Source organism: Juglans regia, chromosome 12 (genome assembly GCF_001411555.2).
Source record: "Juglans regia cultivar Chandler chromosome 12, Walnut 2.0, whole genome shotgun sequence".
Classification (NCBI taxonomy): Eukaryota; Viridiplantae; Streptophyta; class Magnoliopsida; order Fagales; family Juglandaceae; genus Juglans; species Juglans regia.
This window is the reverse complement of record NC_049912.1, coordinates 22,529,094-22,553,312: the sequence shown is the minus strand read 5'-3', so window position 1 is coordinate 22,553,312 and position 24,219 is coordinate 22,529,094. Positions and strand designations below refer to the sequence as shown.

Genomic DNA, 24,219 nt, shown 5'->3' with positions numbered 1-24,219 from the left:
AATTGGGTGGGGGCGCGCCGGGCCGATGCAGTAGTGCAACGCAAAGGCGACGCTCGAGAGCCCCAGTAGCAAGCTACTGTGATGGGCACTCCCCCTAAAAAAATTAATTTAATATCGTGTGACCCGATGGGCCACGTATCAGATATTAAACTGATAAGAACAGATACTACACTTGATCTTAGCCAAAAGGCCGAGAAAGGTATGATTATTACGTTAACTCATGCCCTCTTTTATCGTCCCACTCGTGAAGGTGCTCCTGCAGTGCTAGCAATGTGGGACAAGACTGCGAGCCCATGTACAGCACGCACAGTGTACTGATTGATAATTTGATATTGCGCACAACTTCTTGAGCAAAGGTTTTGCATTTGAGTTGAACTTCGGACTTCTATGTTAAATGCAAGCTCAAAATTAGTTAACCTCCTTTGTGTGGCAGATGGGATGCATGAAAGATAAATGCTTTGTTATTATACATAAATCTTACATAAGAATGTTATATACTGACATGATTTAATGTGATCTATTAGATTATCAACTCTTTTTATTGTAAGATAGATTTAACGTATTACATTAAACTAATTCAACATATAAACTTCATTCTCTTCATGAATCGTACCATGTAAGGCTTTTGACTACATTACAGATTCATCATTTGTGTATATATATTTTGCTTTCAGAGTATTGCTATTCATAAGTCTATACACCACACACCAAAATTTAATAAAAAAAATTTTAAAATTTTTTTTGATTTTATTATTTTTAAAATAATTGAATTATTCTACTCATAATTCATATACCACACATTTGATAAGAGAATTAAATTAAAGTAAACGTAAAAAAATTGGTGTGTGGTGTATGGCCAACTTGTCTGCTAGCTGGCTGGTTCAATGCACCCAAATCTACATCATTGGACCAGCTTCTCAATGAGGACTACCATAATTGACAAGGTCTATGGCCGTCGTCCTGTGATAGTCTTGGCCTCCACGCAAGTTTCCTCCACCACATGCCTTGCTCCTTTATATATCTGTGTAATCGAAATAAAACAACAGAAAATTGCCGGGTTCAATGGATTCCTCACGAATTTCTCTCCGGCCATTCGAGCTCTCCGACGTCGACGACTTCCTAAAATGGGCCAGCGATGATAGAGTAACGCGCTATCTTAGATGGAACACCATCACCTCTAGGGAAGAAGCATTAACATACATTGAGAAGGTTGCAATACCCCACCCATGGCGTCGGTCTATATGTTTGGATGACCGCTCGATTGGCTATATTTCAATCAGACCAGAATCCGGTGATGACAGATGCAGAGCGCATGTTAGCTATGCGGTGGGCACGGATTACTGGGGGCAAGGGATAGTCACCATAGCATTGAAGATGGCCCTCTCTGAGGTGTTCAAAGAGTTCCCAGATTTGTTGAGGATTGAGGCTTTGGTAGAGGTAGAAAATAAAGGGTCTCAAAGGGTGCTAGAAAAGGTTGGATTTCTAAAAGAAGGGTTGTTAAGGAAGTATGGGTTTTGCAAAGGAGAGATCAGGGACATGTTTATCTACAGCTTCTTAGTAACAGATATATCATATGAATTGAGAGCCTAGGAAAAGAAAAGAGGAAGAAGATAATATGATGCGACTTGTGAGTGATATGTTGTAACCAGCACCCTTGATCTCAAGATAATATACTGCATCTGCCTGTTTAGATTCTTGTTCCACTAATTAAGAATCTAGTCAATGGCGATTCTGATAGACCTGTGGGCTGTGAGTTTGGGATTGAAAATACTTTAATCACAAAGGAATACACAAAAGTAAACTCACAAACTATATGTCTTGATATGGTACGTCAGATTGTAAAGTTACTTTTTTTATAAAATAGATCTAACGAATCTCATGAAATCACATCAATTTGTATAATCTTTTTGTAACTATAATAGTTCTCTTGGGATATTCTCGTTGCCCCTATTGAAAAAGAATATAGACAATAAAACACATTTTCCCGGAAGCTGTTCCATATCCATATATATATAAATATATATATATATATATATATATATATATAACGCTTTAAAGCAGAGATGCATGCTGTTATTCCTAACTTTATTTTGAGATCTTCTTGTGTGAAGCTCGTTTGCAACTGATTGATCATTGATTTTCTTTCCTATGAGTTTGGTTTTATTGTCTCTGAGGTTCGGACGAAAAGAACACCCGAATGCCAAGTATGCCATATTAAAAAAACGTAAAAAAAAGTAAGACAGCGTAGTCCCACATAGAGAAAGATAGAGATGGACACCAAAGAAGATCGATATAAAACAAAGCAGTTGATAGAAATGAAACTCATACCTTTCTCGGCCTTTTGGCTAAGATCAAGTGTAGTATCTGTTCTTATCAGTTTAATATCTGATACGTGGCTCATCGGGTCACACGATATTAAATTAATTTTTTTTAGGGGGAGTGCCCATCACAGTAGCTTGCTACTGGGGCTCTCGAGCGTCGCCTTTGCGTTGCACTACTGCATTGGCCCGGCGCACCCCCACCCAAGTCAATAGTCCAAACATTCTTTTAAGTCGTGTGGCTGAATGCTAAATTTATTTTGGCATGTGGAAGACAAGAAAGAGTCCACTTTTGATCTGTTTAAGAGGTTCAATGTTTTTAAGCTGGTGGTTTGCAATCCCCTTGCCTACTACTAGTATTGAAGCTTAATATATAGGTAAGCGAAATGGGAACCCAATTGACTAGGCAAATTGCGCCTGAACCATGAGGTGGAGGATAAACTTGTTCTTGTATATAAGTCCATGCCAATGTATGCAGGAAGTATATAAAATAAAACACCTAAATAAATTCTAAGAAACAGAAAGCGATGACAAAAAATCATGACAGAAGCTCCGTTAATCACTATAGCAGAATCACTCTCCAAAGTCTAAATCATGTGGAGACACTACAGTTTTCCGTTTTCACCAACTGATGTTTTTCATTGAAAATAGCGTCCTCAGCCATTTGCTACAAGCAGTCATATGGCCAAACTGTGATGCGAATGCTCTATTTATTGACATCATTGCTTTTTTTTTCCTCTTATATTTGTTTTCCTTTCAAAATAGCATGACAAATATATAAGAGTGGACATATTCAACCAAATTTCAAGAGTATAATGACGCATATGCTCGATTCACTTGATCCATGCCTATTCTGTCACTCTCGTATCATGTGGCCAGTGTGCTCCATACTTCAGGCAATATGCCCTGCCAAAGTGAGAATCTTGACATGCTTTTTCTTCCTCAGCTCATGCGGAACAGGCCCAAAAACTCTGGTCCCAATCGGTTGGCCTTGCTTGTCGACAAGCACTACAGCATTGTCATCAAACTTCACCTCACTGCCATCACAGCGGCCGCGTTGCATTGCAGCACGTACAACCACGCCATATACAACCTTTCCCTTCTTTACTTTTCCATTTGGATGGGCTTCCTTGACTGATGCAACTATTGTGTCTCCCAGTCTTGCACCTTTCTTCCCCTTTAAAGCTTGTATGCACATCACCTTTTTAGCCCCGGAGTTGTCCACAACTTTGAGAACCGTTCGCATCTGAATGAAAGTCCTTTGCTGCTGTAAAATTGCACATAACAAAAATTAAGGTTATTTCCAAATGAGGCATTGACAGAGAGCCTTTAATTATTTCGTTTAGCAAATTGGACTAACATTCGTTGCTGCTTATTAGGGGTGCTTTTGTACCCACCAAGAAAATGTAGGTAATTTTGATAACTTCCTCTCAGCCTTCCTAAGAGAGAGAGTTAAAACAGTTCTTCCTTCCAAGAGGAACCAAAACTGGCACAGGCTTGATTGATAATCTATTCCTCCCTCCCCCGCGGAATCCCACACTGAACTGAGGGTTTCCATGTGCTATGATCTCCACAGAGTCAAAAAGTTTGATTGATGCATCTCACATATTTTTGACAACATTGTTAAAAAGAAAGCGGGTCTGAATAAATTCCATGTAAACTGAAAGCAACCACGTGATCATGCCTCTTCTAAACAATTAAGGTTGGCAATAGCACGTAGTCTTCACCATTTAGCCCATCAGACGTTGCTCTCTGTCCATTATTTTCGATAACTATATATTTAAGTAAATAAAAATGATCGTCATCATAATAATAACCAAAACAGCAAAGGAGAAAAACACTGACCTGTGATAAGGAATGGCTGCAAGTTATCCCATTCGATGTGCCAAGTAAACTAGACAAGTTGTTGTTGAGGCCACCCAACAATGAACGACCCACTAGCAGTTTTTGTTAATTTTTCCCCATTACATGAAATAAGGCAGTGAGTTGATCAGATAAAAAAATATCAATACAACAAAACTATAAACTAATGACTGTGTCTGCCAACCAAGAACATAAACATGTTTTTCTTTCTTTCTTTTTAACGTTTTTTTTTTTTTTCAAGTCTCAGCACAAACAAGTTTTAAACCTAGAATAATGTCTCACCTCCCAACAAATTTTGTCTAATCATTAGCGAACCCCATTATTTTCACAAATACCCAAAAACAACTCTCACAAAACATTTTTACTTTGAGTGGACCTCAACTTTTTCAAAAACACCAAAAACACATATCTCATATTTTTTCATTTCAAACATCTTTTCAATGGGCCCAGCCCTATCCCTTTTACAAACACAAACACAAAACAAACCTAAAAATCTTTCTCAAATTTCTTAAATTTTTTGTTACAGAAACATTCTCAATGTTTTTGTGTTTATTGAATGTATGCAGTTCACATATATTCCAAAACATGCATCGCACAAATCTGGAATGTGCAAACAAAATCTGGAAAGTGAACAAAGCATAGTTCAAAAAAATTGCGTTTAGATATCTCAGTTAAAAGTGCCGTGTGCTTAGCAAGCATACAGGTTATGGCTAAACCAGTTGTACCTCCTAGTGATTAAACCTAATTATCCTATTCCTTGACACTTTCAATCAGTTAAACTATCATGCACTTTGAACTAGATTGAAACATTTCAGAGTACTAATGAAATTAGGCCATCTCATGATCCATTTTACATCCTAGTGGAACACAATCCTTACTTTTTTTCTTCCTCAATTGCCATTGTGTCCTTGTGGAGAGAACATATCAGAGAAATCACCAACACATTTTACCAGTCCTAAATCTCCCAAATCTTCAACTAGGGTTTCAAATAGACAATGTGGCATCACTTTATTCATTTATCTATTTTATCAGTAAACAAAATTTTATTGATCATAAGAATAGGCAAGAGGCCAAGTATGCGGGACATATACAAGAGCAATGCCTAATATGGCATCACTTTATTGCTTCGCAAAAAATGTGTAATATAACTTTTCAAAACTAAAGAGATAAAATATAATTAGGAGATCAGTATAAGCTTTAAAAATTAACTCTTCTAAATCTATCATAATTACTCATACTGAAAAGCTTCTAGAATCATGACACTGGAATTTTGACAGTCTCCTTACCACTTCCTCTCATTATAGTGTAGTCCCACAATGTTGATTTCAGGACTCAGATTAACAAGTACACGTGCATGTTGATTTCTTCTATGTACTCAAACATGAGATGCACACAAAGGCATTATATGATCACCAGATGTGGGTTATGGTCTGATACTTCTTTCAATCCTTGTAATACCCCGAATGAAGTATAGGAGGGTAGTAAATGAGGAAGGTACACCATTTCAAGGACTAGTAGCAGGAAATAAAATTTACTTAATCGCACAAATGGCATGGCATCAATGAAACTCACACTAACCCCATGACTACAATGGTTTACAACAAGTCAAGATACGGATTATAGCAGCATATATCAGTGACTGAAACGTGGGAACGAGTAGCCAGTAGACATTAGTAACGGAAACTTGAGAACGAATTATAGAAGTCAAACTAAATGGCGAAACCTATCAGGCACCCTACTAAACTGTAAAATCGCATACCGAGAGACCATTTTGAAGCAAATCCCGCAGCCATCTGTATCAAATCATACCGACATAAAAGAACATTCAATTAAAATGCTTGCCAATCAAAAAAAATATGGCGACAGTATTGTCCCATTTGGATGACTAGAAAAGGCAATGAAGGAAATTGAGAGATTGAGAAATAGAAGGAGAATGCTAACCTGAACTACGAATCTACGATCTGGGAAGAATGGGGAGGGCGTAGTAAGCTGGAAATCATGGAAAACCCCTAACTGAAGGTTTAAGTTAGACCGGAAACGGCGAGGGTTTGGTGGGTTTTTTTTTTTTTTTTAATTAATTGAAATGAAATGAGATAATAAAAATACTATAAAATTAAAATATTATTAAAATATAATTTTTTAATATAATTTTTATTTAAAAATTTAAAAAAATTAAATTATTTATTATATTTTATTTAAAAATTTAAAAAATTTGTAATAATTAAATAAAAATAATTGAGATGATTTTTAAAAATAAACGAGAACTAAGTCGTTTACTATGCTACTCCCAATATTTTTTTTTTAAGAATAATTTGTATATTTTTAGAATACTGTGCATTTTATTCTTTTAAAAAATTTTGATAAATTTAGAATTTATATAAAAAATACATATTTTTTAAATAAAAGTACGAGAATTACACACTTTAAAATTATATTAATATTACTTTTATTTATTAAAATTATATTAGTATTATTTTTATTTATCATATTGCATGAAATTAAAATAAATAAATAAAAGTTAAAAGTTAGATTTTTGCCTCGTCTCCTATCAAAATATCTCTAATTTAAAAGTTAAATCCATGACTTATTAATATTAAAATCTGACCATTAAAATGTAAACCCATTTTATGTAGATAAAGTTTTTGGTCGAGTTTGTACCATTAATTTACGCATTGGCAAGTATTTCCCGACCCTAAAACTTTAGGAAAATGTTAGTTTGTTCACTTATTTTATCCACTCATTTTGACTACTTGTATATTTAATTTTTTTTATTTAATGATTAAAAAAGTAATTTTTAATGTATTGGTTATTTTTTTATTTTTTTAGAAATATTTAAATATGTTAAAAAAATGAAAATATATATATATTTAGGCCCAATTATTCAAAACTGATGACTGCTTTGGATACAATGTGGAAAGTTTTGAACACGTGAATATTATACGTGTCCCGTTTGTGTTTACAGATAGATAAAATGAAATAAATTAAGATAAAAATTAAAAAATTAAAAAAAATATTATTAGATTATATTTTTTTAATATTATTATTATTTTAAATTTTGAAAGAGTTGAATAATTTATTTTATTTTATATGTAAATTTAATAAAATTATAATAATAAGATAAAAAGAGATATATTGTGAAAACAATCAATACAATATGTTCTTGATTATCTAAAATATGTAAGATCGGTTGAGAAACCCAAATCGTATCATAATGAGATGGGACAAATTCTTGCGCTAGATATATGTAATCGTGATTTTTTATGCTAAAACAAATATTATATATTATATTTTCATCTTACTTTAATTTTGAAGTGTCATTGTTTTTTATCTTTAATTTATTATTTAAAAATAAATAAAGGGCAATCATTTATGAATTGAAATTCTATTAAAATTTTATTAGCATGTTAAAATGAGGAAGGTAAGTTCCTTTAAACGGCTCGACCTTGCACTTGGAATACTTACTCCTATTTATTGGGCATGCTCCTACTTATTTGATATGTCTTTTGTGCCTTTTTATCCTATCATTTTGCTCTCTGAAAATTATTATTAAGATAATGAGTTTTGTTACAAACAGTTAATTTTACACAATGAAGGACCCACGTTGTATCATCCCCTCCCCCCACCCCAAAACTTACTGAAATCATAAAATACTCCCTAAATTTTATACATAATTCTAAAAGTATAGAAAATGCCACCCTAAAAAAAAAATCATAATCTCCATATGCTTTTTAAAATTTTTAAAAATTTCAATATACGTGAAAATATCTCTCTCCAATTTTTTTTATAGTCCCAAAATTTTGTTTAATTTCTATATATTATCTATTTTCAAGGATGTGGCTTCTCCAAAATTAAAATTAAGTTTAAGAGAAATAATAAACTTATTAATATGGATTCCAAAATTTTTTTTGTGCAATATTAGATTTCTTAATAGGGAATACAAAGTGAAAATAAGAAAAATTATTTAAGGTCAATGATTTATATGAAAAATAGTTTGTAGTTATGTTTTTATGATTTTTCAATCTTTTTTTAATTTACAAAAGAGAAATTATGTTTGCAGTCCTAAGATCACGTGCAAGTCCTGCCCAGTCCCTTTGAAAAAAATAAGTAAATATAAGATCCGCATGAAAAAAATCATTTATTAATGGTGGACCCCACTTTTATTTTTCAAATGGAGTGCGTAGAGCTTACACACCTTAAGACTGTATTTAATATTACTATTTACATAAATGTGTCACACAGTAGAAAAATTGGCCTCCCTCGGCACAATTGTTGAATATGCCATTGCTTTTACATATTCCTTACGCACTTCACTGATATGATTGGCCAAAACAATTATTTTGAGTAATGTTATATACAGTCATGTGTTGTACAAACGCCATACACTCATTCTGAACATGAGTGAGATTCACTAGGGGTGTAACCGGTCCGGTTTTGGATAAAATCTAGGACTTAATCGGTATGTACCGGTTTTGTATTTTTCAAAACCGATTACGCATCGGTTACCCTCCTAAATCGATACTTTCGGTTTTACCGATTTTCCAGTTTTTTTAAAATGTAAGTTTCACAATTTGTCATTAAAAATTTGTTTATAAAAAAAATTTTAGATTTAAAAAAAACTGTTTTATACTTTTATTAATATATTAGACTATATAATAGTATTAATATTAGACTATTGGTATATTTATAAGTTATATATTAGTATTAGTTATAAACTTTTAGTGATTTAGTATTAACATTTTATGTAATAATTTATAAATTATAATAAGAAATTATTTCATATATGAATATATATATTATATATAAAATTTCACATAAAAATTTATAATTATACATTATATATAAAACTTATATATATTAATATTTAATATATATAAAACTTATATATAAAAATATTAATATTTAATTTTTTTTAATCAACCGATCTGGTCCGGGCCAAAAAATCCCGAAACCGGAACCGGACCGAAATCGGCCGGTTTTTACATTTTAAAAACCGGTTCCGGACCAGACCGGTTCAAAACCGGTAAAATCGGTCCGGTTCGGAACGGTTTTCCAGTTTGATTTTACACCCCTAAGATTCACCATTAAAAAATTAGTTTTTTCATGTAGATCTGATACTTACTTTTTTCAAAATGAGAGCAGGACGCTTACGCACTCTATGACTGTAAATATTATTTCTCTATTTTATATTAAAAAAAGTGATGTAATCAATTACATTAGTGGAGTGCGCAAAAAATGTTCAAAAATGATTGCGTATAGAGTTTTTGAGATAATATCTAAGACTTGATTACTCCGGTGCGTGAGAGCCTTATGGCTAGTTTGGATTTAGAAATGATATAAAATAGTTTTAGATGAAAGATAAAAGTTTAAAAAAATATTATTAAAATATTATTTTTTAATATTATTATTGTTTTATGATTTGAAAAAATTAAATTATTTATTATATTTTATGTAAAATTTAAAAAAATTATAATGATAAAGTGAGAGAGATAAAACATTTTCTCAATCTATACGGGACCTTATAATGTGTCTTATACGGAATAGTGGACTACGTTTTCATGAACCTCTCCTCTACGTTTTCATTGAAGTTGGTATAAATATTTTTTGCAGTATTAAATCAATAATAAGCGTTGTTATATTCTCAAATTAATTTGTATAGTAAATTATCTACATCATTATCAACATCATTTAAATCCAGAGATTTGATTTATAAGATTTAAAATTTAGATTTTTTCTATTAAATCAAATTATATCATATAAGCACTTTATTAATGCATTATCCATACTAATTATATTCAACAGTTCTACGCCACATACTTATTTTTATTTTATATCTTTTTTTTTTCTCTCAACAAATATATGATGTAGGATTGGTAAGTAGAATAACTCATTTCTAAATAGAATTTTCAAATAATAAACATTATAATATATATTTTTTATGTCTATTTCTCTATTTTGTAATATTTTCAAATTCAAATAAAAACAAAAAAGAGATATTTATCAGAGTACCGAGATTTGATTACACCCTAAAAGTACATATACTTATAATTTTATATACAAAATTTATTTTATCAAAATTTTTAAATTTTATAATTTTTAATATATCAATAAATTATATCACATTTTTTTATGTAAATAAAAATTATAAATAAAAATAACATTTTTATTATACAAGATTCGAACTTCTCCAGAGAAGATAAAATATTGGAGAGGAGATGGTACCAATTAATGATATGGTGGGATTGTTAGCAGTTGAACTCTATGAACAAGACATCAAAAGGGTCATATTCAATGTTTTGAATATTGTACCGGAAGTCGTATCGGTTAAATCACTAGAACGAATTTCGATATCAGTACTGTTTCGGAATAGTTGATATATAAATACATATATATATATATATTACAAATAGTTTAGTATGAATTGAAGGTCAAAAAATATGATTATAGTTAAAAAAAAAAAAATTTGAAGGCCGAAATATCGGTTGGTATCGGCCGAAATGTAAGCCAGTACAAGTCGAAATTGAGGCCGGTACGGCCAGTATTTGATCAGTACGAAACATATATAGTATCTATACCGACCCAACAGTCATACTGGTCAATATGATACGAAATTGAACACAGTGGTCCTACCTACCTCCCCTCCTACTTTAATGGGCCTACCTCCCTTCGGTTTTGAATGTGGTTGCGACGGCCACCAACTCCTGCTGAAGCTTTTGATTTTTGGTGAAAGCCTGTCTCCGCGGCACCAAGGTATTATTATTTGGATTGAGATGCTCTCAATTTATTTTATTTTATTTTATTATTATAATTTTATTAAATTTTTATATAAAATATAATAAAAAAAATTAATTATTTTAAATTTTGAAATAAAAAATAATATTTTATTCAATTTTCATCTCATCTCATTACAACTTACTATTCAAATCTCTCCTAAAATAATTTGAAACCGACTGATAATACATAAACAGAAGAGTAATAAATAGTAATGCTAGGTAGTTTTATGATGTGCATATTTTGCATATTTTTTTTAAGAAAAAGAATGTATATTATTAAAAAATAATTTTTTCATATGGATAAAAGATTTATCTACTTTTTTTTTTTTTAAATGTATTGGATTTGCGTACTCTAAAATTGATATAATTTCTCTAGAAAAAAAAAATCAATTTAATACCTACATAGAAGGATATATAAGCACTGCTGATTGAGTTTGCATGATTCATATGATGAGAGCATTTGTTTGCATCTTCGCATTAGCAAGCTTTTCCCTCAAACTTCAATTAATTAATTCAAGTATCCAGACATGATGACTTTTATCCTGCATGCAAACTTATTTATCTTAGGAAAATGCCAATCTTCTCGCTCAATCTTTCCGCTGGAAGTTACTGTTGGAATTTTTATTTTTATTTGTTATTTAATAATTAAATAAGTATTTTTAATAATATTCTGATTTTTTTTAAAAAAACTATTAAAAATATTAAAAATATATATAAAACTTAATTAACGGTAGCCCCAACAAGAACTCCTCCTAGTAGTGAGAATAGCACCATCTTTTATCTTATATATAAATTTGAAAAATGTCTGGACTATAAAAATAAATTTATAAATTTATACAAATTGACATAATCAATAACAGTTTAGATCTTTCTACATTATATATTAAATTATAAAATTATTTTTATTATAGATAATTATATCCTTCCAATTGGTTAACAATCACTTTATAACTAAGGACTCGTTTGGATTCGCAAGTTATCTCAGCTCATCTCAACTCATCTAAACTCATCTCACTACTATTCATTACTATTCAGTAACTTTAACTCACAAATCTCACTACTATTCACAACTCATCTCATTACTATTCACAATCTATCTCAGCTCATCTCATCTCAGTTCATCTCAAATCATTTTAAGTCATCTTCGAATCCAAACGTCTCCTAAGACAAAAAAATTATTTCATAAAATTATAAAATATATTAAAATATCAGTTTTTTATTATTTTTTAAACTATTTTTATTATCAAATTGTAAAGTGGCCGTCAACAAGCAGGAAGGCCATCATTATTCATTCAGGATGCTGAAGACATGACTTGATCATGTTCATTAGTGCATGGTGTCTACTCAATCTACTAGTCTTATCAATTCTTTCGATCGTGCTGCATGCATGCCATGGGTCCTAATTATCCTATTATCGTCAAAATTGTCTTAATCAATGCTGACGTGGATGCAAGCAAATGACCAATCAAATCAGTGCAAATCCTAGGCCAGGCTGGCTGGCTGGCTGGCCTACCTTTGAATTATGACAATTCACAATGAATACTATTGGTCATGTGGACCTACATAACTCCTCTCTCCCACTCCCCAATTATCTTCTTAAGGCATGGAAGAGACACCACAACACCATCACAACGAAGTTATACAAAGACACTCCATAAAAGGAAATAATGGATATCCCACCCAAATATATATTTTATAATATATATAGGTTTACATGACTTCAGATATATATAGTCTTAAATTATAGTTATAGCCTAGTATTAATTAGCTTAAATTGATGTCACATCTGTCTGTATGCGAATAGATGTAACACTTCTTATATATATATATATATATATATATCTTAAATTATAAAAATAAATTCGTTTCTCTGATATAAAGATCGCTTATTAAAGAAATCACGGTTAACTATTCATGAATAGGCTTGTTCAATCGGGTCTGAGTTTTTCCCGGCCCTCAGTTACAGGTTTCGACCCGGAATAAATCGGAGTCGGTACTTGCATAGAAAAATCCGTATACACTCAATACGAATATTGAGTTTTAAACCTAAAACTTGGATTTACAACTCGATAGCCAGATTTTTTTCAAACTCATTTCTAACAACTTATAAATAGACAGAAACTCAAAAGGAAAATATATATTATGCCCAATAAATCATTCCTTTTATAGTTTTTTTTTTTTTACTCTCTATTCTCCACATGACTTTTTATTGGTGGTCAAAGAATAAGTATGTTTTGATTTAAAAAATTAAATAAATAAAATTTAAATGTTGTATCAATATTTTTTTCATGAAAAAATATTCATAACATGTAAACTTCAATTAAAAACTAAATCCAAAAGTCAAAACCCAAGTTTCGAGTTAAAAACTAGTTTCAATTCGGGTTACAACTCAAATTTAACCCGAGTTAATTCGGTTTGAATTCCCGGATCAAAACCCGGATGAACACTCGTACTCATAAATATAATAAATATAGCATTATTGTCTTTCTTACAAGGCGCATCATATATCGTGTTGCTTTTTAACTGATAGATATGTTGGTCAGGTGAAATATCATATCCCTAATATGAACTGTACATGTCCTCATTTTACTGTCATTAATGTTTGAATTAAGCTGCATATTTAATTTGTTTTTATTAAGAATATTCCTGCAGATATATATATCCCTTTCACGCCACCTTCGTAATTAGAACCCATATAGATTAATTAATTAATTAATTATACATTATTAAAAGGGATATCATAATTTGTTTGTCTTTATTGCAAAACATATCATAGATTAATATTGAATAATCGAATATTAATGCTGCACTTTCAATCTCTCTAGTTATTATAATTAGGTCATTGTCTTCGTTTTTTCAAACGATTACATGAGTATATATATATATTGGTCCAATCCTTTGAAAGAAGTAGAATTTTCTAACCAAGTGACATGTTTTCAATGTCGACATAGCACATTACTTAATGAGCTGGATGCATGCTGACATGACAAAAATCACGATAATTTTCTTGGGTTTGCTCAAGTTTAAATTAAATCAGTGATTATTCGTGGACCAAATTAAGCCACTAACAGACTAGAGGACCAAGATATCATGATGCACAATATATCAATATAAGAATATGCCCATCATGGGATGTTACTCCAATTACATTAGGATAACTGTTGCAAGTTGATTAGCTAACTCATCATGTATTGCTCTCCTTATTTGATGCATTTTTATATATTTTCTGGCTGGTGGGGGCATTTGTTTTGAGTAACAATACTCGTACACAATACATTCCATAATGAAAAATTCTATTTGCAGTGATTGCATGTGCATGTCTTTTATTAAACGAGAAAAAGTATCATTTTAATAATGATATATTTGTAATTTTAAAAAAATTTAAAGATAAAATTGTATAGACTTGCATTATAGTTCTCAAATAGAGATTATATCTAGAATTGTTCATCCACAATATATATTATAAAATAAGAATATTTTTGTTAAATTATGTTAATTTTATAAAGTATTTTGTAAAAATATTCACCATTTTAAAATATTACTGGGTAAAATTTTGTAAAAAATTACGTGCATTTATATTTTTCTTAAACAAGCATATAAAATACTTGGTCCTAAAATGACGTTTGCTGCTGAATAGTTGTGATAAATCGTGGGTTTTTCTAGCATATATCGTGCATGTCATGGGTCCCGTGAAACAGTTCTATTTGCTATCTATGAGATTTACTATACAACCGTCACTATTTATTCTCACATTTCATATCTATAATTTTTTCATAAAGTGTCGAGATATTTTTTTAAAATATAAGAATATTTTTTATAAAATGTGAGATGTAAGATGGTGAATAATAACTGATAAGAAAGATTTTTCGATATCTAATATCTATATATAGTGGCGAAACTATGAATGCCCCCCAAAAGTTTGAAAAAAAAAAAAATATATTAATTTTTTATGATTTAATTGGATGATATTAATCTCATCTTATATTGACCCTCTATCTAAAAAATTATCTTGGCCCCTCTCTACAAAATTATTTTGATCTTATACATTAATTACTTATAAGTCTAATTTTTAAAAAATTAATCTGATTTAAAAATAAAATAAATAAAATACATCTCACATAAAATAAAATAATTTAATAACATGATGACACGCTTTTACTATCAATAAAAAAGAAAAGGAAGTCGGATGGTTATCTTCTCTTCTACTCGTTGCCGCCTACAATTATGCAATTTTTAACTTTCTATTACTAAAAAAAAAATTATTTTGCCCTTACCATTTGCCAAGAGGCCAAAAATTGGAGCTTTTGATTATGGGCGCAATTAATTTTTGGTGCAGACTGCATGTCTTCTACAAGCTACAATAACAGTAACATTATAATAGCCTAGCTGCCTACATACATAGTGATAGTTCCGCCACTGCATACACGGTTTGACTTCTCTCTTTTTTCAATTTTCTTATTCTTTCATATATATAATTATATTTAATCTATTGATTCAGTGTTGTTGAAGTTTTTTTTTATTTTTCACTTTTTCACTTATTTCATGTATTAATGCACATGTATTTTTTTTTAGAGTTTTTATTTTTCTTTTTGAAATAGATTGATTACTACTTGATTTGGTTTATATATAATATTTATGTCTATTGAATGGTTATTTATTTTATGCTTAAAGATTAACTTTAAATTCATGTTTCATGTGTAATTGAATTTATATATATCTAATTTTATTTTATGTGTTTCAATTTAATTTTAAATTTAAGTTTATGAATTATGTCTAAATTAAAAACTATCAATTCATGAATTATATAAAAATAAAATAAAAAATACTTTATTATAATCTTAACTTTACTTGGCCTCTAAAGCAAATTCCTGATTCCGCTGCTATATATAAACTATTTGAAGTGATATTTCGGGAAATATGGCTGTCAATGTGTCATATATATACAACAAAAAAACAATAAAATTAACCCTTTTTTTGGACATAAAATTAAGTATTTGAAATATATTTGGATCCGATGCTTTTTGTTTGTGCGTGTTTGCGAGAATGATGAATTTCCATTCAGTTACGTGCGTCAGAATTTTAGTTTCTTCTGAAGTCTGGACAAAACAATGGAACAGACGGGTGGGTTACAGTCCCAACTGCTCAGACTAATCGGGTCGGGTCTAGAATGGCTTAGCTGCCATCATTACATCATTGTTGACACTCATTTCTAGGATGTACAAAAATCGATCAAATGGATCGACATGGACTGGCCTTTGAAGTACAAAATAGGTCAAAAGTGATAGAGAACCGGTTTGTTGGCAGTAAAAATAAGTTAAAATCAATATCGATCGGTTCGATTCTAATTTGAATCTGGTTCAAATTGTCGAATCGATTGATTATATATATATATTTATATATATTTTATGTAAAATAAAATAACATCGTTTTATACTAATCATTTAAAAAAAAAATTTAGAATAAAATGACGTCGTTTGGTATATTATTTCCTTCTTTTGATTCTCACTCTCTCTCCTCTCTCCACAGCAGCGCATCTCTCTCTTCACCATCTGTCACGCATATCTCTCTCTCTTCACACCGAACCATCTCTAAGCTTTGAAGCATTCGCGATGTCGAAACAGTTGACTTTCCATCTCATTGCGACGTTGAAGGAATGCCAACGACCGATTGTGATAATGCCAAAATTAACATCACCGGTTTTCTCTACTTTTACCGGCCGATTTAAACCCATTTTATACATGTATATAAGTTGTCGGCACGATTCCGGTCCCAACACCGAACGGAAACGGTCAATTTTCACTCCTACTCCTTTCTTCTTCCGAATTCCCACGTGTTGATAGCAAAGCAAATGATGAGGTGACGACACAGCGAGTACTGTGGGGACCTAGTCCTGCCCTTCTTTACTGGTATCTTCCGGGTCGGATCAGGGATAGAGAGTCGGGTTATTTACTCCTGGTGCCTCGGCTACGTCGGGTTAGGAGGGTTTACGTAGCCGAGGAGCCCGGTTCGGGGCCTTTGATGACGACGGTACAGCTCCGCACTCCAATTTTGGTAATGAAAAATGTGGGCCCAAACTCCAATGCCACGCAGATCCCTAACCGGCTTGTTCTTCACTACTCAGTACTCACGAGCCACGTACGGCTTGGCTTAGTTTTTTTTTTTTTTTCAAGGATTCGGATACTTGAACGTTCTAGAATTTAATAAATTATTTTTATAATAATATACACAAATCCTTTTAAAATTCACAAATTATACCAATACATAAACTGTTATAATGATTAAAAAAAATTCAAAAGAATATTTGATGTAGTATATTAAATTTTAAAATTATTTTTATTATAAAATAAATCATATGATTTTTATTTTTATAAAATTTTTTGATTAAAAAGAAAATAATTAGGAAACCAAACTGTCAGAGGCCGAGAGCCGATCAAGAGGCACACAGAATGGTAACCCACCGTAAGATTTGGTAAAAGACAGCGGCTCTGTACGCTACTCTCAGATCACTCGTCAGTCTTGAGGCGTACTCCTTCATTTTATATTCTCTGGTTTCTGTGATGCCGAGAGATGGATAGAGCATATCGAGAAAATAATTCCCACTCACACAACCGAAAATAGAAATCCCACTCACCCACAGAGGCAGAGGCAGAGAGAGATGGGGGAGCAGTGGTAAGCAATTATTGGCATCCAACAATGAGAGAGATCAAGTATCATCTGTAAAGTGTAAACTAGATTGGGTGGTTTTACAGTTTTACTACTTATTTCCACGCACACGAATTTACAGGTATCTTAAATGTTTTTTTATAATTTCGAATAAAATAGAGGATAATTTTATTAAGAATAAATTTATTATTTAATGTTATATTATAGAATGAGAGAATTTAAATAATGAATAATATTAATTTTTTATTAAATTAAAATTTATTTTTGATAAAATAACATAATTATCATTATTGATTCTAAAAAGTTGTGAAAGAAATGTATGTCTTTAAGCAACCAAATCACACCCTCGCCAAAGCATACACGCACTCACACAAACTCTCTGTGTCTGCGCGTGTGTTATGTCTGTCCCTCTCTGCAACTTCATAGGCGGTGATCACTCTTACGCTTCAGTCTTTTTCTTTTATTCTGGATTTTTTAGGCCTGGTTTATAACATAATCTGTGCATATTCGGTTCATTATCCGTGGGTCTTGTTCTTGTCTGCTTCTAAGGGGCTCTAAAATAGTAAAATCTTTTCGGTGATAGAACATCATAGAAGCCGTTTCAGCTGCAATAGCAGCAGGGGTGCATAAATACAAAAGGTTAAAAAGAAAGTAGAAAATAAAAGCTAGCCAATAAAGGGAACAAAAATACAAAACCTTCTTTGTTATTGCTGTCTGGTGAATGCCCGTCTGGTCCTTCTGATCATGACTGGTGAGGGTCTCTTTGCATGTCCATTGTGAGCCTGAGCGATTCTTGCTGAACAAAACAGAGAGAAGGGGATAGCGATAACTTCGGGGAAAAAGTCCGTTTCTTAGTTTTCATTATTGGGTTTCTGACTCTTCAGAAAATGGAGGTCACGGAGGTTTAGCAAGGGCAGGTTTCATGGAGCCTCTTTTGGTAGTTCTGGTTTCTGGGTTTTCTCAGAATGGTGGATTTGACTGTACTACCATTCTATTATCCTATTATCTCTGATTTTTTATACAAGTATCACCACTTTCTTCAGGGTGTCCCAACGTGCATGTCTCTCTCTACCTAAATTTAGAGGAGGAAATTTTTAGATTTGGGTCATCTTTCCAATGTTTGCAGTTGTACTATAAGATTCTGAGGTATGCTGAGGAAGAGGTCAAGAGCAACAAGCAGCAAGCAGGCTCTAATGGCATACTCTATTCCATCCCCTACAGACAAATACAGAAAACCCGCTTCATCTCTCCTCATTTCTCCAAGCTTGTTCACTCCAAAATGGTTATCTGAAACCGAGGCTGTGATGAGCCCAACTTCCATACTCGATAACAAGCCATTCTCTGGTCTCAGAAACCCCCTTTGGTCCGAAACAAGCACCCCCAGAAACCCAGAAATTGAAACAAAACGCCTCTGGGACAATTTGGATTCCAAAGGCATTGGCCTAGCCATTGTGGATGCTCTGAATGAAGAAAAGTCTGATACCAAACCATCCAAACTTGAAAGCCGAACGGTCCTCTTTGGTTCCCAGCTTAAGATTCAGATTCCTCATCCACCAAATTCGGTTCTTTCGCCGGCTGAATCGCCCAAATCTCCGGCCGATTTCGGCATCAAAACGAGGAATTGTCAACTGAGTTATTTTTCTTCCGGCTTTTCTCAGTCACCGGCGAAGAAATCGGCATTCGGCACTGGGTATTCGGGTCTTGAGACTCCAAGTTCTTCCCGGGCTATCACAGGGTGCCTTTCTGCAAGTGAAATGGAGCTCTCAGAGGACTATACTTGTGTGATATCCCATGGGCCTAACCCCAGAACCACTCATATTTTTGAGGACTGCATTGTTGAGAGCTCCTTTACGGAGGTTGGGTTCTCTTCCAAAAGAGAAAACGGGTTTTTAACTAACCAGTCGTCCAGCTATCCCCCTGAAAATTTTCTCAGCTTCTGTTATTCATGCAAGAAGAATCTTGATCATGGAAAGGACATTTACATGTACAGGTTGGTCTGATTTCCTTTATTTGTGAGAAAATTAGCTGTTTAGATAATCTTGGATTAATGGATATGCAATTTTGAAAGTTTTGGATCAATGCTCGCATGGCGGTTTCTTTCTTGTGTAAGCTTCAATTATGCCGCATGCTATAAAAAATGTACACATATGATTAGAAAATATATTTAAGATTCATATTTTGACATGCTAGAGGGGGTATAAATTATATTGTAGGACTGACCTTGATTTGAACATTTACAATTGTGTATCGTAGATTTGTTTTGTATGTTGTTTCGAGTTTCTGTTCTGTCCTAGATGGTTGACACCAGGGTAATCGACCTAGCTTGCATGTTTCATTGGACTAATCTTGTTTCTGATATATATACACACAAGCATGTTTGGTGGGCTTCGGTCATCAGATCAAACCTAGTGTAGAACTACGAATCTAATTGATCTATTCTCTTTCAGGGGTGAGAAATCTTTCTGCAGCAGCGAATGCCGGCAACAACAGATGCTTCTGGAGGAGGAGGGAATGGATAAATAGGAACCTGATGATGATCATGGGGCTTGTTCCTGGGTAGCCACCTGAATCTCCATTCTTGTTTGTTCCAACTTCCAAAGAATCATAAAAGAAAATGCCCCAACTTCCATGAGGGTAGTCGTTGTATGATCAGTTCTCCATAACAAAGGCAAGGACAGTTCTTGAGTTTCCTGGAAATTGAAACTGTTTTGGTGTTTCCTCTCGTATTTTTCTCTTGTTTGCAATAACTTCTTGATACTCTTCTTGTAAGGAAGACTGAAAAGGATTTAGATATTGTAGAGTTGATTTTGTTGAATTTTGATAAATAGGTGATGCTGTTGGGTTTGTACACAAATTTTTTTTAATCTTTTCATGGTTTGTGATGATGATTATGTATGCCTAAAGATCACAATATTACTTTTGTTGATCCTAATTCAATCACCTAATAACTAAGAACATAGAATCAATGCAACCCTCTGGGTAACTCCACACACTTCTAACGTTAAGCCCTTCACAGGTCTCCAACTGACTTTCTCCCTACCTCTTCATATTCCTCCAAACCCATCTTTTTGTTTCAGAGGGACAGTACTCGTACAATCTAGAAAATGGAGTAAGAACTTTCTACATGTTAGAGAGGATTAACAGTTGTAATTTCAGTTGCAACTATGGAAAAATGACTTTATTCCTTCGGAGTTAGGACCCAAAAATCCTTTCCCAACAATTCATGCATGGAACAATAACCACTTCAACAACTCTTCAGTCTCTGTTCAATAAAGCAGATTGAAAAATCCTTCAAAAATTACAACTCCATGACCGTTTGAAATTTCATTTCATCTGTGTAACTAAACGAGGCCTTATAGTTAGTTTAGATTTTAAATCTATTTCAACTCATCTCAACTCATTATTACAATTTTTTCAAATTTCAAAACAAAATATAATAAACAATTCAATTTTTTCAAATATCAAAATAATAATAATAATATTAAAAAATAATATTCTAATAATATTTTATCATCTTAACTCAATTCAATTCAGTTCAATATCCAAACGCAGCCTTAGGGTACGTTTGGGTGTTGAGAAGTGTTGAGAATGTTTGTGAATAGTTATGAGTAGAGATTGTAGTGAGTTTGTGAGTCCCATTGAGAGTATTTTGAGTTGTTTGGATGTGTGAAGTATGTTGAGTTGTTGACTTTTGAGTAGATAGTTGAAAAATGTGTGGGTCCCATAAATATTATAGTGATTTTATTTTTAGTAATAAATATTATAATGATTTTATTATAGTTATTTTTTAATATTAATAAATATTGTAGTGATTTTATTTTACTTTTATATATAATAATGATAAATAGTATAATGATTTTATTTTTAATTTATATATAATTGTGATAAATATTATAATGATATTATTTTTATATATATAATAGTTATAAATATTATAGTAATGTTATTTTTTATTTATATATTATAGTGATTTTATTTTTAATTTATATATAATAGTGATAAATATTATAGTAGTTTATTTTTTATTTATATATAATAGTGATTTTATTTTTTATTTATATATAATAGTGATTTTATTTTTTATTTATATATAATAGTGATTTTATTTTTTATTTATATATTATTATGATTTTATTTTTTATTTATATTTAATAGTGATAAATATTATAGTGATTTTATTTTTTATTTATATATTATAGTGATTTTATTTTTTATTTATATATTATAGCGATTTTATTTTTTATTTATATATAATAGTGATAAATATTCTTTATTTATATATTATAGTGATTTTTTATTATTTATATATTATAATGATTTTTTTTATATTTAATAGTGATAAATATTATAGTGATTTTATTTTTTTTATATATATAGTGATTATTTTTTATTTATATATTATAGTGATTTTATTTTTTATTTATATATTATAGAGATTTTATTTTTTATTTATATATTATAGTGATTTTATTTTTTATTTATATATTATAGTGATTTTATTTTTTATTTATATATTATAGCGATTTTATTTTTTATTTATATATAATAGTGATAAATATTTTTTATTTATATATTATAGTGATTTTTTATTATTTATATATTATAATGATTTTATTATTTATATTTAATAGTGATAAATATTATAGTGATTTTATTTTTTATTTATATATAATAGTGATAAATATTTTTTATTTATATATTATAGTGATTTTATTTTTTATTTATATATTATAGTGATTTTATTTTTTATTTATATATTATAGTGATTTTATTTTTAATTTATATATTATAGTGATTTTATTTTTTATTTATATATTATAGCGATTTTATTTTTTATTTATATATTATAGTGATTTTTTATTATTTATATATTATAATGATTTTATTATTTATATTTAATAGTGATAAATATTATAGTGATTTTATTTTTTATTTATATATAATAGTGATAAATATTTTTATTTATATATTATAGTGATTTTATTTTTTATTTATATATTATAGTAATTTTTTATTATTTATATATTATAATGATTTTTTATTTATATATTATAGTGATTTTTTATTATTTATATATTATAATGATTTTTTTTATTTATATATTATAGTGATTTTATTTTTTATTTATATATTATAGTGATTTTATTTTTTATTTATATATTATAGAGATTTTATTTTTTATTTATATATAATAGTGATAAATATTTTTTATTTATATAGTATAGTGATTTTTTATTATTTATATATTATAATGATTTTTTTATTTATATTTAATAGTGATAAATATTATAGTGATTTTATTTTTTATTTATATATTATAGTGATTTTATTTTTTATTTATATATTATAGTGATTTTATTTTTTATTTATATATAATAGTGATAAGTATTATAGAATGTTTATGAATAGTTATGAGTAGAGATTGAAGTGAGTTTGTGGGTCCCATTGAGAGTATTTTAAGTTGTTTGGTATGTGAAGTATTTTCAAAAGTACGATAATACTTGGAAAGTGTTGATGATACTTGGTCATCCAAACACAGCCTTAGTCTTGTCTACTAACTCTCTTCCAAAAAATTTCAGTACAAACCTTAGATCATCTCTTTCTAAAATACTCATACTCCGGACTTCTATGGAAGCAAATCAAGAGCACAGATATTGGATTAATCAAATATCAATAGAATCCAAAATATTGCTAAGTTTTGTATAAATGGCGTGCATTAGACTAACTAAAAACCTTTAACTTACTTTGAGCTACAAAAACTCCAAATGAATTTCTAAAGTTGGAGAGTTACTATTTATCTATCAAATCTATATTTTATTCACAAATAATCAACAAGAATTTATTAAATTCTTTTTAAAACTTTCATTAGTAAACAAGACTATATATCATTTCCAGATGTTCGAGGAAATATTTTTGGTAAACAAGACTATATTATGTTGGATAATTAGATTGATATAAAAAATAGTTGAGAAATAATAATTTTAAGTAAAAATTAAATTATTAATTAATATATAGAGTGTATTTGTAGAATATAAAAAAATTATTATTAAAATACGTAATATTTCTGGAATAGATAGTCTAATATAGATTAATATTTTCAATGATATTAGTTTTAGCCAAAACTTTAATTTTTAGTTAAATTATGGACTTGATAATAATTAGGCGACTGCCAATGCCCAGGACATATCAACTTGGCTGAGAAAATCCTGGACCCTGTGTGACACATGATGATCTTGGTCTCGCTACTGAGGATTCAACATTCAAGCCTTTCAAATGTAAATTTCGTACGTTCCATTAAAAAAAATAAAAAAAATCAGTTTTTTTATATATATTTTGTAAAGAATATGCTAGACTTCTTTAAAAAGGCCTGAGGCAGTCTCAGACTCTGAGGCGCGTGAATGGTGCATGGACACGTATCAGGACTGCAGTACCTCTTTAAAATGCTTCTAGGAATTCGGCCTCCTTGAGAGAATCGAGTGGTACTGCAGTCCTGATACGTGTCCATGCACCATTCACGCGCCTCAGAGTCTGAGACTGCCTCAGGCCTTTTTCTGTTCTTTTTTTATTTTTTTGATAACGGCCTTTTTCTTTTTCTTTTCTTATAC

General features: G+C 30.5%; 3 protein-coding genes and 2 non-coding genes across 6 annotated transcripts; 3 read left to right on the top strand and 2 right to left on the bottom strand.

Annotated features, from left to right (window-relative positions):
* Nucleotides 1–7: 7 nt before the first annotated feature.
* On the bottom strand, nt 8–203 carry LOC118344074. Its single transcript, XR_004797841.1, has one exon. It is a non-coding gene; the product is annotated as a U2 spliceosomal RNA (small nuclear RNA).
* A 643-nt stretch (nt 204–846) lies between these two features.
* Nucleotides 847–1,690, top strand: LOC109005795. The gene has a single exon (XM_018984837.2). It carries the CDS (start codon nt 1,063–1,065, stop codon nt 1,588–1,590), a length of 528 nt encoding a protein of 175 aa, XP_018840382.1. The 5' UTR covers nt 847–1,062; the 3' UTR covers nt 1,591–1,690.
* A 634-nt stretch (nt 1,691–2,324) lies between these two features.
* LOC118344085 lies at nt 2,325–2,521 on the top strand. Its single transcript, XR_004797852.1, has one exon. It is a non-coding gene; the product is annotated as a U2 spliceosomal RNA (small nuclear RNA).
* Nucleotides 2,522–2,846: 325 nt separating this feature from the next.
* LOC109005836 (50S ribosomal protein HLP, mitochondrial-like) lies at nt 2,847–6,228 on the bottom strand. 2 transcript variants are annotated; one of them, XM_018984896.2, is made up of 4 exons: nt 6,123–6,228; nt 5,941–5,974; nt 4,164–4,255; nt 2,847–3,585 (listed from the first exon to the last, which is right to left on the bottom strand). In XM_018984896.2, the coding sequence occupies exons 2-4, from the start codon at nt 5,972–5,974 to the stop codon at nt 3,211–3,213; spliced, it is 501 nt and encodes a 166-aa protein (XP_018840441.1). In that variant the 5' UTR covers nt 6,123–6,228; the 3' UTR covers nt 2,847–3,210. The 2 variants fall into 2 exon arrangements, with proteins under 2 accessions (XP_018840441.1, XP_018840442.1); XM_018984897.2 differs by having other exon boundaries at nt 2,847–3,582.
* Nucleotides 6,229–18,071: 11,843 nt separating this feature from the next.
* Nucleotides 18,072–20,499, top strand: LOC109005837 (FCS-Like Zinc finger 8-like). Its single transcript, XM_018984898.2, has 2 exons — nt 18,072–19,604; nt 20,062–20,499. The coding sequence occupies exons 1-2, from the start codon at nt 18,763–18,765 to the stop codon at nt 20,135–20,137; spliced, it is 918 nt and encodes a 305-aa protein (XP_018840443.1). The 5' UTR covers nt 18,072–18,762; the 3' UTR covers nt 20,138–20,499.
* Nucleotides 20,500–24,219: the final 3,720 nt, after the last annotated feature.